The 20,287-nt window shown below is 35.6% G+C and overlaps 1 protein-coding gene across 1 annotated transcript in view; it reads left to right on the top strand.

The window, feature by feature from the left end:
• KLHL1 (kelch like family member 1) overlaps positions 1–20,287 on the top strand; it is a 240,794-nt gene that overhangs the window by 154,390 nt on the left and 66,117 nt on the right. The window contains exon 6 of the mRNA XM_063335376.1: positions 10,209–10,395. Coding sequence (XP_063191446.1) covers positions 10,209–10,395 — 187 coding nt within the window. The remainder of the gene's footprint in view (positions 1–10,208; positions 10,396–20,287) is intronic.

Raw genomic sequence — 20,287 nt, 5'->3', positions numbered from 1 at the left:
CCCTTCAGGTACTGGAAGGCTGCTACAAGGTCTTCACAGAGCCTTCTCTTCTCCAGGCTGAACTCTCTCATCCTGTCCTCGCAGGAGATGTGTTCCAGCCCTCTGATCATCTTTGTGGCCCTCTTCTGGACTGGCTTCAACAGGTCCATGTCCTTCTTGTGCTAAGACCTCCAGAGCTGGATACAGTACTCCAATCAATAGCCCAAAATACTTTCAATTTCTCACGTAAACAGTGCAAACATGCTGCTGTTCTCATTCCTCTTGTCTTAGTATTTTGTTCATGAATAATTAATTTGTTATGTAAAAAAATAAAATTTGTTATGTGTTTTTCCTTATTAGAAAATATTACCGATGACTGAAATATCCTGGTCATTTTACTTGAGAACAGTTAATAATATGATTAGTAGAAACCATTTAAAGTTCTAATGAAGGCATTTAAATGAATATGTTGCATTGTTAAGAAAGCCATAATTCTTACTTACTCTAAACGTGTTCTTTTCAAGTATAGGTTTTAAGCAGGAAATTCACTTAATGCTGCGAGAGCAAAAATTAAAGTGAGATTGAAAGAGACGAGCCATACTTTAATTCCATTCCCCAGTACCTTTCTGTAATTAATTTAATAATTATCTTTCATTTTTACCTTGGACCTTTAGAACTAACCCATAGTATTGGAGAATTCTTGATTCTGAGATGTTTTTATTCGCTTTTTCAAGCATGTAAGGACTTCCATACAAAAACTATGCAGTAAAATTGTTTAAGGTTGGAGAAGCTGGTCAGAAAATAGGCTCTAAATTTTCAACCGAAACAGGAGAAGTAAGAAAAATTATAAAGAACTGAGATATATTTTCTGCAGAAAACCCCCAATGTTTTGTAAGGAAAAAAAATAATTCTGAAGGTATCAGTCATAAACTCAAAAGCTGTTAATTTGCAAGTTCTGGTTTTTTTTTCATGGAAAATGCTTTCTATCTTGGAGGAGAAGAAAACTCCCTATTAGTTCTCTTTCTGTTTTTAATATATAGGGTATTTCAAGGCTGTGCAGTTTTGTCTATGAAAGAGAGTTAAAAAAGGAAAATAACATTTTATTTTGACATACAAGGGAAACGAGGCAGGCAGAGTTTGATAACTTTTGATGTTGTGTCTCTTGTCATTGAAAGCCTATTCATGCATCTTTTTGATTCCCACAAAGAGTGTTTGCATGTACACTTTTGTTCTTGGGTATATGCCAGGGAGTCAAATAATTAAATTGAATGTCTTTGTAATGCCTGGTAGATAATCAGCATAAATTAGAAAAACTTACATGGCCTCCTAAAAAATGCCTGTTTATGAAGACTAATTGGTAACTGGTTAACTCAAAACTACTTGTAACTTCATACTTTCTAGTAGTCAGTACTAAGTCTGACTTTTCTCTGCTCATATTATATTAATTTTCAGAATTTTCAGTATGATTTTCCTACTATATTTTTGTGACACTAAGTAGATAAAATGATTTTGGATAAAACTTAATATAGTGAGGTTTAAGAATCCTCTGGAATGTGTTAATCTAGGTTAAAAATTAGGACTCAGCATTGGAAAATCAAATTGATTTGGGTAAAGCCTATCATGCCTTCCAGAAAAAAAGGTAATCTCTTTGGTATGCTGTTTCATTTCTCAACCTTGTTGGACTTTTAGTAAAAAAAAATAAATTAAACTTCTATCACTTCTAGAAAAGAAAGTTAGTTAAAGTGCTTTATTGCCTCGATCATGAAAAACAGCATTCATTCTTTTCTAGCTAGTTTTTAACAAGATTTATAATAATATAAAATCACAATTTATGTGAAACTCTATTATTCGTGATTTAAACCTTCTTAGTGAGATTAGCATTTAAATTATCTGCCATCAATTTTATTTAAGTTTTTAACAATGGCTTATGTCTATTCAATAACTGTAGACTAAACAAAAGATCTTGTTCATATCAACCATCATTTTAATCCCAGAGATGATAAGGATATGTTCGTTTAGGCAGAATCCTGAATTAATTGATGCATGACCAAATGTATTCATACAGAAGTAGATCCATTTGGTACGCTATTAATAATATTAGCTCAGTATACAGTTATTTCTGCCTATAAGCTCTAGTTTAAGTGGAAATAATTAAGTTTGACATCAGGCTATTCTTGGAAAAATAAATACCAAAACTATTTACAATCATTGCAGAATTGTCCTGAAAAACATTTTGTCTCCAAGATCAATGTACCTATGAAAAATGTAAATGACAATTGCTAATCAATTGCCAGTTGCAGAACCTATGTTCAGCTCTCTCATGGAAGTCTGCATAATTTTTTTGAAAATGAAGCATTTCAACAAACTCTTAAGATGAAACAAAAAAAAAAATCAAGTAATTGATTCACTATTTTGTTTATCTGATAGGTTCAAAAGGTTTTAAATAAGGATATGAAATTTAAACATTATTAAACAATTAGTTTTTATAATAAGAGGGTTTGTATCCAGCAGAAGTAGCTCAGAGATTATTGGTTTTGTAAAAAAGAAGTAGCACTTTTTGGGGGACTTCTTTTTCATTAATGTTTGCAGTGGAGCACGAATAGCCTAACTGATATTTCCTAAAATGAGTATACACAGTTTTAATCAGAGTAACATTGAATTAAGTTGAAATGTGCAGTTAGACTGGTATTTAGCAGCATTTCTTACAGTTGTCTTATAGGCAGAAAATACAAAGTGTTAAACAATTTATGCCATTCATCACATTAGGCAACTGAAATACTTCCATACATATACCAATAAAATGACGTGGGAATAACAACTTCTTTTTCTACCAGCTTTAGAGAGATAAAAAATTCTTCTAATTGGAATTTTTTCCAAAGATGCACAGTGTTTCTTAATAGGTAGGGCAGTGTAAGCACAGTAAGACTTTGAAAGTTGACTGAGAACCTTTTTTAAGAAAAGTTTCAAAACAGGTTTTTTTTATACTTTCCAGGAATTCACACAAACCCTTTATTTGCTTTTCATTTTAATCTGTACAAAGAACAATCATAACCTTACATTTCAGAAACCTGTATTCTTTCCTGGTATCTGCATTACTGTGATCATCAACAATAACCAGCCATAACAAATCTGTACATGGAAGAAGAAACATAAAAGGACAAGGATGGCTAATCAAATTTATCTCTCTTGAAAACCATTCAATATGCAGGCTTTATGTTATTCCTTCTTCATATATTTGTTTCATATGGTAATGTGTTTCTCTGACTCAAGATTGTCAAGTGACTTCAGATACATTTTGGATCAAGAAAGAGACTCATGGGCTTTGTTTAAAAAAAAAAAAGTGCCATAAAAATCCACGTCTCATTTACTCATAGTTAATTTAAAGGATTTTAAGCTTCATGTTCTTCTGTTATGATTATTAATGTTATTAAGATAAGGCTAACCCTGTGTTGTGCATAACATTGCCTTGTAAGTTGTTGAGGGCACAGCACTCTAGGATTTTTTTAGAGAGAGAATGCATCTAGATATTGGGATAATTTTGAGAGAACTGGAAGTTGCTTTCTGCCTAACATTAAATCGAAGTGTTTGGGTATGAACTTTAATCCTATTCGGTGTATAGAATAATTATGTGTTGTTAAGGACTACTCAAGATTTTAGATCACAGGAAATAGACATGGGCAGATAGAGACCACATAAAGCATAGTTTCGAATGATGCTGTGCCCCTTTTGGCAGCAACTAACACTTGGAAAAAAAGAAGGTAAAGAGTTTTGCATATGCTTAGTATTTTACTTTGGCATGCAGGAAACATTTTCTCACTTTGTTCAGATTTAAAGCCCTGACACCTGTCCTGGAGGAAATATCAAGTCTTTCTTTATAATGGTAGGAAAACTATGATGTTTCCGCATCTTCCCTTTTGGGTAGGCACATACCAAGGTGGTGGAATTTAAGATTTAGTTCACCCTGACTGATGAATACTGTCACATCTCACATTTTTCACAAGCTAGGAAGCCCTACCTAAACAGTCAGGGCATGTTCTCTGCCTCTTCAGAAGGATGAGGATACTGTGAGTTTTGGTGAGGCAGTTTTCTGGCTTTTCCATTGTCTTGTAATCTCTTCCAAGACTGATGTGCAGGAGAGAAGAGGGTGATTATTTCCTTCCCAGGCAGGTGACACCCTCTATTTCCTCAGTAGTGGATGAATTTCATCCTAGATGGCACACATTCAACAGGGGATAATGGGACCCATCCCATCTCTCAGATGATTATTTATGTAGAATATGTAATATTTATCATTCAAATCAGCTAATACTCTCACCTGGATCATAACTGCAAATCAATGAGATAAAAGAGGGGCTGGGGGAGATATGTCAGGGAGCAGCAAAAGTAGAGCCTCTCCCGAAGGAAGGAAGGTAGGATCTGAGAGCAACAGCAAGACAGGCAACAATAAGGGTGCAGGTCCATGGCATGGCCACCGTCAGTGACTGCACCAATACCAAACTCCTCCTTTTGTGCTCATTAGACTTGACTTTCCTTTTGGCAGTACTGGAGTACCTTTCACTCATGATCTCAAATTGCATGTGCCTCACTGAGATGAAGCACGTCTGCTCTCTGCAGTGCTGTGTAGAAAGTAATTTAGAAGTACAGCCGAGAAAGGACTTGGTGGGTTTTTAACTGGGAAGAATGAGAAGTGTGATGACACAAAGTTACTAAAAATTCTCAGGATATTGCTAGTATGAGAAATTCTATCAATGCTAGAAGTAACTATGCTGAAGTAGCACTGACATGGGTCTTCTAAGAAGTGACAGCTCTGAGTTTCCATGTGTTACAAACCCCAGAAATCTTCATTTAATGTTAGATACAATTCCCTCTTAATGAAGTATGTCATAGCCATGAAATACCAAGCTGAACGTAACATGGTTTCCAGAGAAACTTCCTTATTAAGTGAATTTCCTGATCAAGTGCATCCTGATTTAATAAAAATATATTGATTATTTTGATGTAATAAGGAAAGATAACTATGGAGTAGAAAAACATTGAAGCAGATTATTGAAACTTAGAGAACATGAAACAGCTTTATATAACTTTTGGTTTCTTAACAGTAGCTTTAATTTCAACTTTTTTTTTTTTCCCTCACTCACAGGGTTTAGCCATTAGGACAGTCAGAAATACAGTGTTTATCACGAGTAGGAGGGAGTAATTAATATTTTTCTCAAAATTATTTTTCCCATATCTTCACAGTTGTGAAAAGGCCAATTTTTTACCCCCTAAGATTTTTTCTTTTACTGCTACTTTTTTAGTTAGTTAATTTTTGTTGTTGTTGTTGACAAAAAAAAAAAAATCATTTGTCCATTGAGTAGACATTTTTTTTTTTTTTCGGAGGGAAATAACACAGATTTCTGTCTGCTTTTAAAGTTTTAGTTAGAAATTTGTTTTTCATTTCTAGAATGAATTTCTAATGAGAAAGAAAAAAAGCTGCATCCTTTATTTGTGTTTGGTGCATGAAATCTCAGAATTATACGACAGCACAGTGTTCACTGGTTATCACTTCTTTATTTGAAACACCTGGCAACTCAGTTAGAAAATCTCATAGCTATAAATATCTGCTTTAAGAGCCTAGGCACAGATTGGACCGTCAGAGTAAAGAAGTAGCTGTCTGATAGGAAGTTCCAAATACGATTGTTGGACTTCAATCCTTAGTGATATAATAAGCTTGCCACAAAAAAAACCCTTGTCATTAATTCCATCAAGCATTAGGAAGTGCAGGTAACAGTATATTACCAAATTTCTGTGTGGGAAACTGATAATTTGATTTCTCAGTTTTGTTGTGCCTGTATTCTGTTAAATTAATTGTTGACAGAGTACACTGTTTGGTTCAGAATTCCTCAATGTACGTTAAATTATTTTGCAAGAGAAGATGTCGTCCTGCCTAAACTCTGAACATGATCTGTCTTCAGGTCTTTGATTTTTAATCTATTGAATAGTGGGCTGAGAACTTCAAAGGGAAAAAAAATCACAAAAAAGATATATTAAAAATCTTAATGTTAAGAAATATAAATTAACTTATTGTTATGAAATACACTTAGAACCACCTTTAATTAACACATTTAATTATTCTTATTTAGTAACGTTAATTGCATAATAACCAACACCAGAACATGCACACACACACACACATAAAAATCCGTATCATATCTAACATAAAAAATGCTTGTTTTTAATTTCTTGATAATCTGAAGTTTCTGAGCCCTTACATTGATATCGTGGGTGTCAAGATTCTAAGAATACACTCTTTAGAAAGTTATTAAAAACAGCAGCTTAAATACCTTCCTAAGAAATGTGTGTTCTACACACTAGGAAAGGTAAATACATTTGAAAATAAATCAGACTCTAACCATAGATTCAGTTTTCTTGTTGCTCAACTTAGATTTAGACATACAGTAAAAATTACAGTGATTATTCTGCTGTTCTTGTACTGACCCTAGCTCAATAATATTACATGTAAAAACATATAGAAATGATGTATTTTGTGTAATACCATTACAGTCAGTGTGAAAACACTCACCAGCAATGACGGAAGAGAATAGAATCTTGATATTTAAATTCATGAGGTTAGATGTGAAGGTAACATATGTTAGACCATAATACAGTTCAACAAATATGTCAGAGTAGTATACATTTTAATGCACTTCCTGATAAAATTTTAAGGGGCTGCCATCTCGACTGAAAATAGCAGACTTTGGGAGCTGGCTATTTTCCTGTAAAAAAAGAAGTCAATATCAAAGTTTAAGAATATTTTAAAGTATAATTTATTTCATGTGCAATTTATTTACAAACATTTATATCAAGCTATTAATCTCAACCATGTATGACAAAAATAAATATTTCATGTTTGTTTAGCCTTCTTAATTTTATATTTGCGATATAACATATATTCTTTATAGCATTTACTGTCACATCCTGATAAGAAGAATACATGAATATTAGGATTACTACATTTAAGATGTTGTAAAATTATTATTTATGCAGTCCTTGTGCAAACTAATAAAGCCCAAGGTTTTCTTTGTATTACCTGTTCCCTTTGCAAGCTTACTATTTGCTATGAACCTAGGGGCTTTGTGTGTATTGCTAGTTTTCCTATAATAAATTATCACACTTTTAGTCTTATTCCTTCTCCCTGAACTCAGCTCAATTACTTTGTTGTAAGGGATCTTTGTACCTTTCTTTTTAATTTCTCTTACCCTCTTCCATTTTTTATATTCCCCATCTGTTTTCCTCTTTCATGGTATCAATATTATGGATATTTTATGATACCAGATAGCCAGGAAGATGGGCAGAATCAAACAGGATGTGTACTGTCATCTGAAATGTGCCAGAGGTTTTCAATGTACAAAAGACATCATAAAACTATCAATTTTGCTAACTAGAGGCTAATATTTTAATAATGTAAACTGGATTTAATCCATTTTTGCCTAGAGCTTTACTGAACATAAGTGTGACTCAAACTATCTGCAAGTTTTCTTGCTCATGATTAGCCTACAGAGAACACCTCATATCCTTGCTAGTTCAGCTAGATAGCTTTAATTAAATAAAAAAAAATTAATTGCCACATAGCTGTTGTGCATCTGTTAAAGATGATACTTCAATTTTCAGTAGAGAAGATGTGACTAGCATTTAACCCATTCAAAATTCCTAACTGCATTGCTACAACTTTAATGTATAATGCACCTGGTGAACAAACAGTAGTAATAAATAGATAAGCAAATAAAAAAAAAAAAAGCCAACCCTTAAGTTCAAATATAAAATCTAGGGTTTGGGTTGTCTATTTCCATTCACTCCTGAAATGTTGGGTCTATGAAATATGAATTTCTGGAAAAGTCATTTTGAAGCTTTGTAGTAGTTGAAAACACCAAAACAAAAGTTGCAAGTTATTAGGAAATAAAAAGACAAAAAAGCAGAGCACATCATTATGCCTCTATAGAAGTTCATGTTTTGATGGTATCTTGAATACCGTGTGCAGTTCTGCTTGCTTCACAAAAAAAATCTAACAGGCCTGAAACATACAGAAAAAGCCAACAAGGGAGATAGAAGATATTAATCTTCCTTCATATAAGCAACGATTAATTAAGCTAAGGTTCCTCAGTCTAGAAGACAGTCAAGTAATGGAGAATACGACGTAAGTCTAGAACATTATAAGGAACTTGGTATGGTAGGGCTCAATTATTGATTTTCTCCTTTAATAGAAGAATTAGAGGGCATCATTGAAAGGAATGAATGAAACAAATTGAGTGAAAGTAAATGAAGCAGCAGGAGACAGGTTCAAAAAAACAGAAGGAGGTAAACCTTCATATACAGCTAGTGAGAGGCCAAATTTGTTGTGAAAACGTAGTATAGATGCAACAAATTTACATAAATTCAAAGGAAGATTGAACTAGTTCATGAAAGATAAGCTCCCTGAGAATTATGAAATGCGTGGAACAGACATCCACCTCAGAATGTCCCTGATCTGAAAGCTGAATGTTGGGGGAATATTAAGGGGAATTACATTGACTTATGGCCACTGTTGGAGACATATTTTTATCAGGCTAGGCGAACCTCCTTATTCACTTTTAATAAGCAGATCTACTGTCTGTTAGGTCATCAGCTATGTAGAAGAAGAGTTCTGGATCACCAGTGGAGATACTGCAGTGTTTAATGCCTTTCTTTGGACCTGAATAGATTCATTTCGTGACTGACACCTAAACTCAGAAGCAGGACTCTGCTGTCTACATGTACAAGCTAGTAATATTTTAGATGTCACAGAACATTTGTGTTATCTACAAAAGGTTAACGGATTGATAAAGGACATTCATGCATTCTTCAGCAGCCATTGAAGTCCAGGTGAAATAGCTGAGAGTCCTTAAAAGGAATCTAGCTGCCGGTTTAGGCAACTGCATAGCAGTTTGTGTACATTTGCATATATGTGTCTGTGAGGGATATCTATCTACTTATAGGCTCTGGGAACTAAATTCTTCTGCTTCCTGACCTTCAGTCACTTCCCTGAGAATGATTTGGTCTCCCAGATAGATGCTCTATTGAGATCTAGAAATCCATCAGACTGTACAGATGTGCTGTCATATGCAATTTAAACCTGCTCTAATTTGATAGCAGAAAATAGAGATCAGCATCTAGAGATAATAATTTTGCCTAAACACAAACATTGAGAGTTTGATTGATTTCTGATACCTTAGGGTATCTGAGATATCTATGTGGGTGGAAGTTGTGGCACAAAATCTGCATAAGCATTGCACTCTTCTGACCTAACATCAGCAAGATCACAGAATCATAGAATCATTCAGGTGGGAGCAGACCTTGGGAGGTCTCTAGTCCAACCTCCTGTTCAAAGCTGGTCAGCTATGAGGTTAGACCAGGTTGCTCAGTCCAATGGGATTTTGGAAACTTATAAGGTGATTTACAGCAACTCAAAAGCCAGTAGATACGTCCATACAGGCAAGTGAAGCGAACACTTAACGTTTACAACTTGTAGCTTTCTTCCTTGGAAAAGTAGTAGAATATTCTTCCAGCTGTGTGCCCTGAGCATCTGTTTTGGTAACTACTGATTATAGTTTCTATGCCAATTGTAAAGACAGTTACATTGTCTGGATTATTAATCCTTAGTTTTGCCAATAATACAGCAAAACAATGGATTCAAAACTTTGATAAACAAGTTCTTTTTTTGCGGAGGTTTTTTTGGTTTGTTTTGGGTTTTGTCAGGTTTGTTGTTGCTGTTAGAATTTTGTTTTGTTTTGATTTTAAAACTAAGGGATTTTCCTGGAAATATTACATAAAATACTGTAGAATGTTGTCATGTTATATAACTACACATTCAAGATGCTTGCAAAGAGATGACTTCTGGATCTTTTCAGTGTTATGTTGAAAACCATTAAAAATAAGTCAGGCAGTAGCCTGCAAGGGAATACTTAGTTTTCTTCCATGTTTTCAGTAAGACAGTAGTAAGATTGTAGTCTTAAGGGATGGTGAAACAGTGATCTAAAACTTGCCTATAGTCTTTTAAAAATCAAGTAAATACTTATTTTCCTGTCCCTCCTCCAAAAAAGGTAGCCTCGCAAACTCCTGTATTCTACAATGAAGTGATATACTTGTAGCATCCGTTTTGTGATCTTCTCCCATTGCATGGTATTGCTTTTCTATGAATTTGGAGCATTTTTGATTCACGATTGTGTCATTCACAGATATTGGCTGACCTAGAAAACCATGCGCTTTTTAAGGATGACCTAGAATGCCAGAAGCTTATTCTGGAAGCCATGAAATACCACCTTTTACCAGAGAGAAGAACTCTTATGCAAAGTCCAAGAACTAAACCTAGAAAATCTACAGTTGGGACACTTTATGCTGTTGGAGGAATGGATAACAACAAAGGTATTAGAGGATATTTGTTACTTCATAAAAGTTATTTTTTGCATTTTCTTTATTAGAAAGTAGGGAAATAACTTTCTGTTCCAAGACAGGGGTGGGGGTATCTAAGTCAGTCAAGAAATATTGACAAGAGTTTTAGTCCAATGAAAATCTACTGATATTTAAGGAAAAATATAATACAGAAAAGAAAATGAGTTTTGAGTTCATTCTTTGTTCCAAATTATTATAATTTCCAAAAAGAATTTTAACAAAAAATCTAAAGTGACATTAATTTACCTTAGTTTTAGCTTTCTAGAAATTACATTTCATTTATAAGTAAGTCAAATATGTATGCACCTTTTCTAATCAATGGAAAAAAGGCAGTTAAATAAGCAGTGTATTCTCTCTTTAAGTAGTAGTCTGAAATAGTATGGATTATTCATATTCTTCTGATGCAGACATCTATTGATTAGAAAAAAAGCCTAGACAACTGGCTTAAACTAGATTACTGCGTTGTCAACAGCTAAAGGAAGGTGAAATTATCCCCATTTTACTGTGAAGAAAAATAGGAGGCAGTGGAAATTTTATTAAAGTATTTTGTTGTTATTTGTTGGGAATAAGAATTATGATGATGGGTTTTTATTTCTGCTAAGAAGTCTAATCCACTGATTTCTTGAATGGAATGAAATAAAATATTTGAACTAAAAGCTATTATTATTGTGTTATAAGACTACATACTCATAAAGGCTTTTATTATTATTTTTTTCCTGAAATTCACTAACAATCCACAGTATCTGGTGTTTAAATGTCTATGTTTAGACTGGAAAATGTGCTTTCAGAAACATTCATTCTAATATAAAATCAACTGTACTTAAAAGAAAAATACACAATTAGATCCTCAGTATTTCACAACTCGGTTTCTAGGTATAATTATTGCAGTTGTTTTACTAAATAGCTGCGGCAATATCGTCTGCAAAAAGACATTGCACGTTTTCCCCATAAAGTTGGACCAATAAGAAAAATGCATGACATCTGTGCTTGTGTGAAAAAGAAATGCTGAAAGAATGGAAAAATGTTGAGGAGAGAACCAATAGGTATATATTCTCTTCTTATAACTGCGGATTATTTTTGTCCTTTTAACATTTATAAGTGGCTGTGTTGCTAAATGTTAGGCATGGGTTTTCATAGAACATTGCCTTTGGATCATGAAATACCTGAAATATAACTTTTGTCTTACTTAGGACAAATGGTAATGAACACTTCAAGTATTCAGGTAGTGGGAATGACCATAAACCCAATTCAGGTGCAGCTGTATTTGTTCTAGCTTACTATACAGATTGATTCCTTGTTCACATAGCAAATCTAATTCAGAAATATTTAGGAAGATGGCACGGAGTGTAGCACCAGCGCAACGTTGACACGCAGCCTATTTTGCAGACTCAGGTCAGGCAGAAGCGGTCTATTTCAGCCCTCTGTCAATATGAACTCTGACTGAAAACAAAAGCATCAGGTTTTATATACATTTCCAGCAGATAAAAACTGCTTTGAGAGGGAGGCTGGTATGGCAGAGCAGCATCAATGTAGTAGGGGCCTTTGTTACAGCCAATGTAATGTGTATTCCCAATAACTCAGGATCTGCAGCTGTGTGGCCTCATCTTGCATCTGCTCAGCTCATCCCTTGTGATGTTGCTGTGTCCTTGTCTAGCTTTTAGGACCAGCAAGGTCCTTTTTAGGACCTGCACATCAATTCAGGAGACCTGAGTGCTGTCTGCATGTGTTGAAGAGTCACTGTGAGCTCATAAAGCACATCTTAATATTTGGGCTGTGAGATGATGCTGATACTGTATTATGTCTCCTCAATAATTAATAATATTTTATTCTGCAACTTTCTCCACTGAAATGCTGACATGGATGATTGCGAATCACAATGATGTATTTTTAATGTCTCCTGGTGTTTGCTAACAAATATGAAACACTTACATATAAGAACTAGATGAGCTAAGCAAATTAGCACTTTATTAGCTAGCATATAAAACAGTGGGTAAGTGAAAGTATTTGAAGGTTATGTGGCCCATCACATAAAAAGTAGCCTAGCATGCTAAATCAAGTTTGTTTTGAAATCTCTTCTATAGTTGTTTTTTTTTCCTTTCCATAAAAAAAGAGGTGATAATTAAACTCCAGCAGCCAGTGACTGGAATTACGCCTGATATGTGAAAAGTTAATGCAGCATAGTACTAACTGTCTAGAATTAAAAGGAACAGAGTTAGACAATTTCGTAATTTTAATTTCCTAAATGTACAAAACCTGATTTAAATCTGTTTCCACGCATCTTTGTTTATTTATTGATTAAATTTGAAAGACATATCATAAACGGATTCCCTCCATATGTTTACATTAATAGAATGAGATGTATTAATAGATTAGAGGTATATGCTCTGACAGTGTTCCATTCACCTTGCCCATTCATATCATCACACTGACTTCTGTAATTTGGATTAGCAGGATTTAATAATCTAGTAGTATACAAAAGCTAACTAGGCGCACATATAAAGGAGGATGCTAGACTGAAATAAGTGAATAAATGCAAGAAGTGAACATACACCAATTTGTAAGAATGGTAAAACACTGACTTCTTGCAGCTGTCTTGGAATCCCAAATGCAGAACAAAAAACATGAGATAGAATATGATGTATACGGTCTATGTTAGTGCCATGGAAGATTATGATGAGGAAAATAGACTTGCACAGCAAGAGGAAACTGGTATAAATAATGGAGCAGTGTTATATTGATGGCAGAATACTGACTGATCTCCCATGGGGTGTTCTAACCTCTCTCACTACCTAGGAGGTAGAATAATAAGGGACAAAGAGAATCTGCAGAAAAATAAACCAAAAGAAAAATGATCCAAATGATCCAAAACCAGTGGTTTATATTACTTTTGGAATAGTCCTAGACTAGTTCATCAAAGTGCTAGATTAGTTCATTATTTACTGGATCACAGACTTTAAGTAAATACAAACAAAAACAAATGAAAAATGACATGAGCAAGAAACTCTTCCATGAGAAATGTGACAGGTCATTAACAAAGAGAGAGAAAAGTTGATTTACTGAAACATTGGTATTAAATGCGTGTTTTTCATTAATCTTGAGATTAGATATAAAATTAGATGGTAAATAGGTGAGGTGCATCATTAGTCTGTATCAAGCAATTTTAAAAGTCCTCTCATTATTTAGATATTTTTTAGAAATATCTTTGATATCACCACAGGTATATTAAAAAATTTAACTTTTGAAATGTGAAATTGTGAGGTCTCCAGTCATTGTTCCTTAAACTCCCATGTTGCATATTTTGCCTTTTCTTTAATGGTTTTCAATCATTTGTAATAATCCTTTTTTCTTTACAAATATGCACTGTCAAATGTGGTTTATTACTTACGTATCATTGTTACACAGGAATATCATTTAACATGGCTACATGAAGTTACTCTCTTACTCTGGTGAACTTCAAAGATGTCCTTGTTTTTCTGGGCTTGGTTTGTTTTGTTTTTTTTTTTTAGTTTCTAGCAAGGTATTTCTCACAGTATACTTCACTTAAACTTTATTTATTTTCATTTTATATTTTTCATTCTCATAGATGCCTACTTTTTAAACACTGAAAGAAATATTGGCAACCTATTGTAAATACTGTAAATAAAGGCAGAAATAGGGAAAGATCACGTTTTTCCTCTTAGGGAATTCTTCTTCCTTTTTAAGAAATGTTGGAGATGTCTGTAACTTGAAAATCTGCCTATCTATCTATCTATATGTATCTAATCTCCTTCATCTTCAGTTTAGTAGGAATTATTAAAAAAAAAAGTGAAAGACATCAGGATTGTTTCATGGCATTTTGCAAGTTGTGGAAATTACTACAAACTACTTTGTTTTCACATACATAAAACATTTGACAGAATTCATTATGTACATAACTATCTTGAGAAAACATATCTTCATCTTACATTTTCATTCAACCTGTGCAATGTACAGTAAATTAGTTTGATTTTCAGAATGTGAGTGCTTGTAGTCCTTTTATTTGTGTAATAGATAAACAGCAAAACCTACTTAAGAAGGCATAGTATTTTCTTTAAAAGAAAAGGGGGTGGAAATGTCCAATATGTTTGTTACAGAGCATTTCTCCCTGGTGTGCCTTTTGAAATATTTTATATAAACATGCCTGCTTTGTAAGTATACATAGATCTATGTGTATATATACTCATAATATGAATAATGAGGTGTACTCATGATATGAATAGTGCTAATATGAATTATTGAGATGTTCTCTTTAAAGTTTGAGGCTGTAGTGTGGTAAAATAGTCCACCCTATCTGTTGTACTTAAGCAATTCCTTAATCCGGCATGCAAATGAATTCATGGCTAAGGCTTCCTGCTTGCAATGATAGATTGTCTTCATAATATATTTTTGTTAAGCTTCTTTTTCTTCTTTTTAATAAGAACTTGGTACATCTTCTTATTCCTATTCAGATATTAGAATACAAGTAAATAGTCTCATGCTTACAAACTGTTAAGGAAAGTTGGGAATCGCCACTGACTCCAGCCGCCCCGGCCCAGGACCCTCCTGTCCAGCTGCTGGAGCCCAGCGTGGTGCCCCCAGGGACCTGGGGTCCCTGCTCGGGATGGGGGGGGGACCCATCTGCCATTTTCCATTAGCAGGTTCAAGCAGTAGCGAAGTTAAGTGTGTGTCCCAGAGACAGGCACAGACACGCAGAAGACACAGACATGGCCGGTCACACAGACGGTCACAGACAAGGCGATGCCTCCATCAGCACCCACATTCAGGACTCACACCAGACACAGGCACAGACAGCCATGTCCCCTCCTCCTCTTGGGCTGGCAGAGGCAGAAGGTCACTGGTCCTGCACACACACCGCACTGCCCAGGTTCACAAGCACACGCACGTTCCCGGATCCCTGGGTACCAGCACGGCCCCTCTGCACTCCTCACTCACACTGGTCCCCTCCAGTAAATGGTTTTCTGGACGCAGACCCAGTTAGCTGGGTTAGGTTAAAGGTTAAAGACCCTGCTGAGACCACAGGCTGGGGGCACTCACACCCCCAGTCTGACTCCAGGATCTGCCCCTGTGAAGGAGGAACATAAATGTGCTGTTATTACTCATGAAATAAGTAGAATTTCACAAAAGATGAACTGAGAAGTGAGAAATAGACTGTCCATTCTGCAATCCTACTCTTTTTATTGATAACATCATGTATCTGTCCTCACCAGTCCTCTATATGGGTTTCTTCTGCCTTTAGTGCTAGTTTGTTTTCACCTGTATGTTTTCCATGAGGACATTTGTTATGTTAAAGAATCATGTAGTCATAGCCTTAAAATACCTCAGGAGGATGATAAGCCAAAATACGCCTCTGACATTCCAAGCTGCTGTTGCCTACCACTTTTATTCGGGTATCTAAAACTGTCCTCTGAAATCTTGCCTGCTCTATTTAAGTAACAGTTCTGTCTCAGCCACGCAATACCAGTGTTTTCAAATATCATGAGTGAATTTGCTGAGACAGATGATTATAATGTGATGTTTACTCAGTCCATGTAATAGAATTTAGTGTTCTTTCTTATACTTTCTGGAGTCCATTTTAAAAAAAAAACATTTAGGTTTTTTTTTAAACATAAAAACATGTGTTGATATAATCCAGTGTTTTCCCAGTCATTCGCTAGCTAGCGATGGAAAACAATTATAAGATAATTTACCTTAATTGTAAAAAGCACTAATAAACAAGTTATAGTCCATTAGCTTTAGGTCAACACTGTGTACCAGTGACCATCTCTGTTTTCCTTTTTTTACCCTTTTTGGAAGATTCAGCAGGAAAAGAAAAATGGAATATATAAATAGGAACAACAACAACAAAATATTTCTCATCAGAGTCATCAACCTAGCATAAAAATGAAGTTTTCATTGTGGTGGTTTTTTTTTAAGAAAACTAAAATACCAAAGTAAGAGGTAAGCAGGCTATGCAGAATGAACAACTGAATTTTTTCAGTGTCTATACTGTAAATGTGCATCATCATTTTAGGTTGTTTACATGGAACAGACAGAAGTTAGCTGTCTGTAAAAAAAAAAAATAAATTTTCCACTACTTTTTGAAAAAGCAAAGATGGCAACTGATGTTAGGAGCCTTAGTTTATCTATTGCAGAAGTTTGTATTTTGAGACATTTTAACATATTCTGAGAGTTCATCATTGTAGATATGTTTCATAAACTGCAAAGGGAGTATGACTTTTTGTTTGATTCATACAGTAATAAACTGAAACTGAAATGAACTGTTTCAATTCCTGAGAAATATATATCTGTTATATTTAGCTGGCAACACAACATTCTGGAGAGAGGAATCACAATTAATTAAATAACACTAAGTAACCTCATGAAGTTCAACACAGGGAAATGCAAAGTCCTGCATCTGGGGAGGAACAACTGTAGGCACCAGTATGTGCTGGGGGCCACCCAGCTGGAAAGCAGCTTGGCAGAAAACGACCTGGGGTCCAGGTGGACACCAAGTTGAACATGAGCCAGCAATTTGTCCTTGCCACAAAGATGGCTAATGGAATTCTGGGCTGCATTAGAAAAAGTATTGCCAGCAGGCACTTGGCACTGATGAGGCCACGCCTGGAGTGCTGTGTCCGGTTCTGGGCTTCCCAGTACAAGAGAGATAAGGAGCTGCTAGGGACTCCGATGGAGGGTGTCGTGCTTTAACCCCAGCTGGTAGCTAGGATCACACAGCCACTCCCACAGTTTTCTCCCTTTCCCCTAGAAGGGCAGGAAAAAGAGGGAGAAAAGGAGGGGAAAGGAAAAGAAAATAAAAGAACCTTGTGGATTGAGACAGACAGTCTACAAGAACAATGCCAGAAAATGAAAATAGCAATAGTAACGATAATAATAATGACAAAAGTCACTCTCACCAACCAGTAAATTGGCGATTTTGCGCCCTCCAGAGCAGTGATTGTGAATTCCTGCCCTCTGGACAATGCCCATTTATATACTAAGCATGACATCTATGGTATGGAATATTCCATTGGCCATTCCATTGTTCTATGCTCCTTCTCAGTGTCTATGGGAAGCTGAAATGAATCCTTGAAAAGTATGAACATTGCTTAGCAACAACTGAAACAATATGCATTATTGACATTCCTGTCACACCAATCACTAGAAAGAAAATTAACTCTTTCCCAGCTGAAACCAGGACAAAGGGCCACAAAGGTAACAAAGGAACTGGAACATCTCTCTTATGTGGAAAGGCTGAGAGAGGTGGGACTGTTCATCCCAGAGAAGAGAAGGCTAGGGGGGAACTTAATAATGTATATAAATACCCAAAGGGAAGATGCAAAGAGGACAGAGATAGGTTCTTCTTATTGGTGCCCAATGACAGGACCAGATGCAATGGGCCCAAACTGAAACACAGGGGTTTCCCTCTGAACATCAAGAAACACTTTTTTATTGTGAGGGTGACTGAGCACTGACACAGGTTGCCAGAGAAGTTGTGGAGTCTCCATCCTTGAAGATATTTAAAAACTTTCTAGACAAGATCCTGGGCAACTGGCTGTAGTTGGCTCTGCTTGAGCAGGGAAATTGGACTAGAGGACCTCAACTGTTCTGTGATATTATGATTCTGTAACACGATAGTATAACTGTAGAGTAAAGGTGGAGCTTGGTTAATTGCTTCACCAGAGGAATATGAAATGCACTGGCTAATGACTGATGAGATAATTAAATGTATAAATCATAGTAAAATTATCTTCTCATCCGGTTCTTATAACTATTAACATTATTATTTGCTTCTTTTCACTCCTGTGAATTTCAGTGTGCTCCAGAACATTCAGCCTCATAGGCTAATTTGCAGTTACAGTACTTTGATTTACATGTGCATTTCTGAATAAAAAAAAATCCAGATTGTAACACCATCTGGTAGTTTTTCAGTACTTCTTTTGCATCACTTAATTTCTGGCATGTTTTCAGTGTAGTTAACTTCTGAAATTGCTGATTCAATTACGGTTTGAAATAAAGAGAAGAACCTGAAGCAATCTACTCTAAAGCTTGCATGGCTTCAAATATAAGGCAAAAGCTGGAGTTATGACACAGAAGACAAATTTCATCATCCCATAAGCTCCTCGCCTTGCCAGTCCGTTGCCCTGATAGTCACACCTGTTGCTACAATTTATGGGGTCAGGCAGACAGAGGAAGAGGCCACTGCCTTTGTGGCAGGGGATTATTCTCCCAAGAACACCCCTGTGTCTCCCCTCATTACTCCCCTGCTGCTTACTGACTTTATTTTCTGACATTTCTAGTGCAGATATTTTATCACTGATTAAAGTAAACAGGAAAAAAGGAAAACTTGTATGTGATCTAGAGAAGACACATGCATGGCAGCTTGGTAACTTAGAGGACCTCTATACTGTCAGAAACCTTAACTTTTTCCATACACTAAATTTTTGTTCCCTAATCACCCAAGTTTCGTTAATGGTTGTTACTACTGGGGTTGCATCTGGAGTAAACTAAATAGTTTCTTCCAGCACAAATCCTGGTTTTAGTTCTGGAGTCAGTTCACTGCTGGAACCGCCCTCAACAGCCTGTGTGGGTAAGACTTCAAAAATATCGGGACCACCTGCCCTGTGCAGTCCTCCAGCTCTATCTTGCACCTTCAGCCACCTCATAAATCTTCATGCCAAATTCTAGGAAATGCTCAAAAAGGCCATAGTTTCAGGCATAAAAACATCCAGGTAAACTTCAGTACAGTCCTCACCTTATTTTTTACGCTCTGAACTGGAAAAGGAAATAAACAAATTCGTCTCTTTGGACTACAGAAGGCACCATATAAAACCCAATGAATACTGAGAATTAGCTGGCTCCTATCCATGCAGGTTAGTAATAGCACCCTTTACAGCAGGTTTACCTTAGGGGGAAGTAGTTGAAGCAAAACAGAATCTCCTAGGAACCAAGCCAACAGCTAAGCAATGTGGATGAGCACCTGTATAGCTATAATGATAAATATTAAAGGCGGCTGAGGTTAATTGGAAATTGGTGCAGTTGCAGTGCCAAACTGCTCAGTTCATATAGTTTAAACCAAATTTGATCAAAGCAGGTTATTGATTTACTTATGATTCGTAATTAAGTGGCAATCAGATGAACTATAGGTTTAGGATCAATAGCAGTCGTGCAGTAGATAAAGTGCAATACTAGACACTTACAAAATATGAATTAATGTCTTCAAATTTCTGAACACCCTTCTTAGGCAAATCCCAGAAGTTGTAGCCACAGACGCGTGTGTGCACACACGTGCGCACACACATGCACACACAGAGATACAGGCAGCCTCTCCGTCATCACCTCCCCAGCAGTGGGAGCTCTTCTGGGTGCACGTCCCTCCTGCAGGAGATTCACTTGCCCCAGCATTTGCTGCTGTCCACATGTGGAACCTTTCATTGTTAACACCTTATTTGCACAGTTCCAGTGGGAGCAGAACTGCTTTTGAAGGAGTGTTTTGTTGATGAGCAGACGTAGTCTAGCATAATGCGTGATATGAATCATTAATAAAAAGGACTTTCGTAAGTCCTAGACTAGATAAAAACATAAAAATAAAACATGAATGTATTATGTTATGAAACATAACACTCTATTATAAAAGAAAACACCCAACACTAAAGGCATTGCCTAAAATGACTATCTAAAAGCTGTCATTTCAGATACTCTTTAAAATATAAACATTAGTAGAAAAAACTTGTATTACTTTTAGAGAATCCTGATCATATTGAATAAATTAATATTCCCTAAGGTTTTCTGTTATTTGTTCATGTCACTTTAGGGCAAAGCATTATGATATTTTAATTATTTTTCACTCAAAAAATATAAGAATTATTAT

Source organism: Chroicocephalus ridibundus, chromosome 1, assembly GCF_963924245.1.
Source record: "Chroicocephalus ridibundus chromosome 1, bChrRid1.1, whole genome shotgun sequence".
NCBI classification, from domain to species: Eukaryota; Metazoa; Chordata; class Aves; order Charadriiformes; family Laridae; genus Chroicocephalus; species Chroicocephalus ridibundus.
Note: the sequence above shows the minus strand (reverse complement) of the source record. Positions and strands in the feature narration are given on the sequence as shown.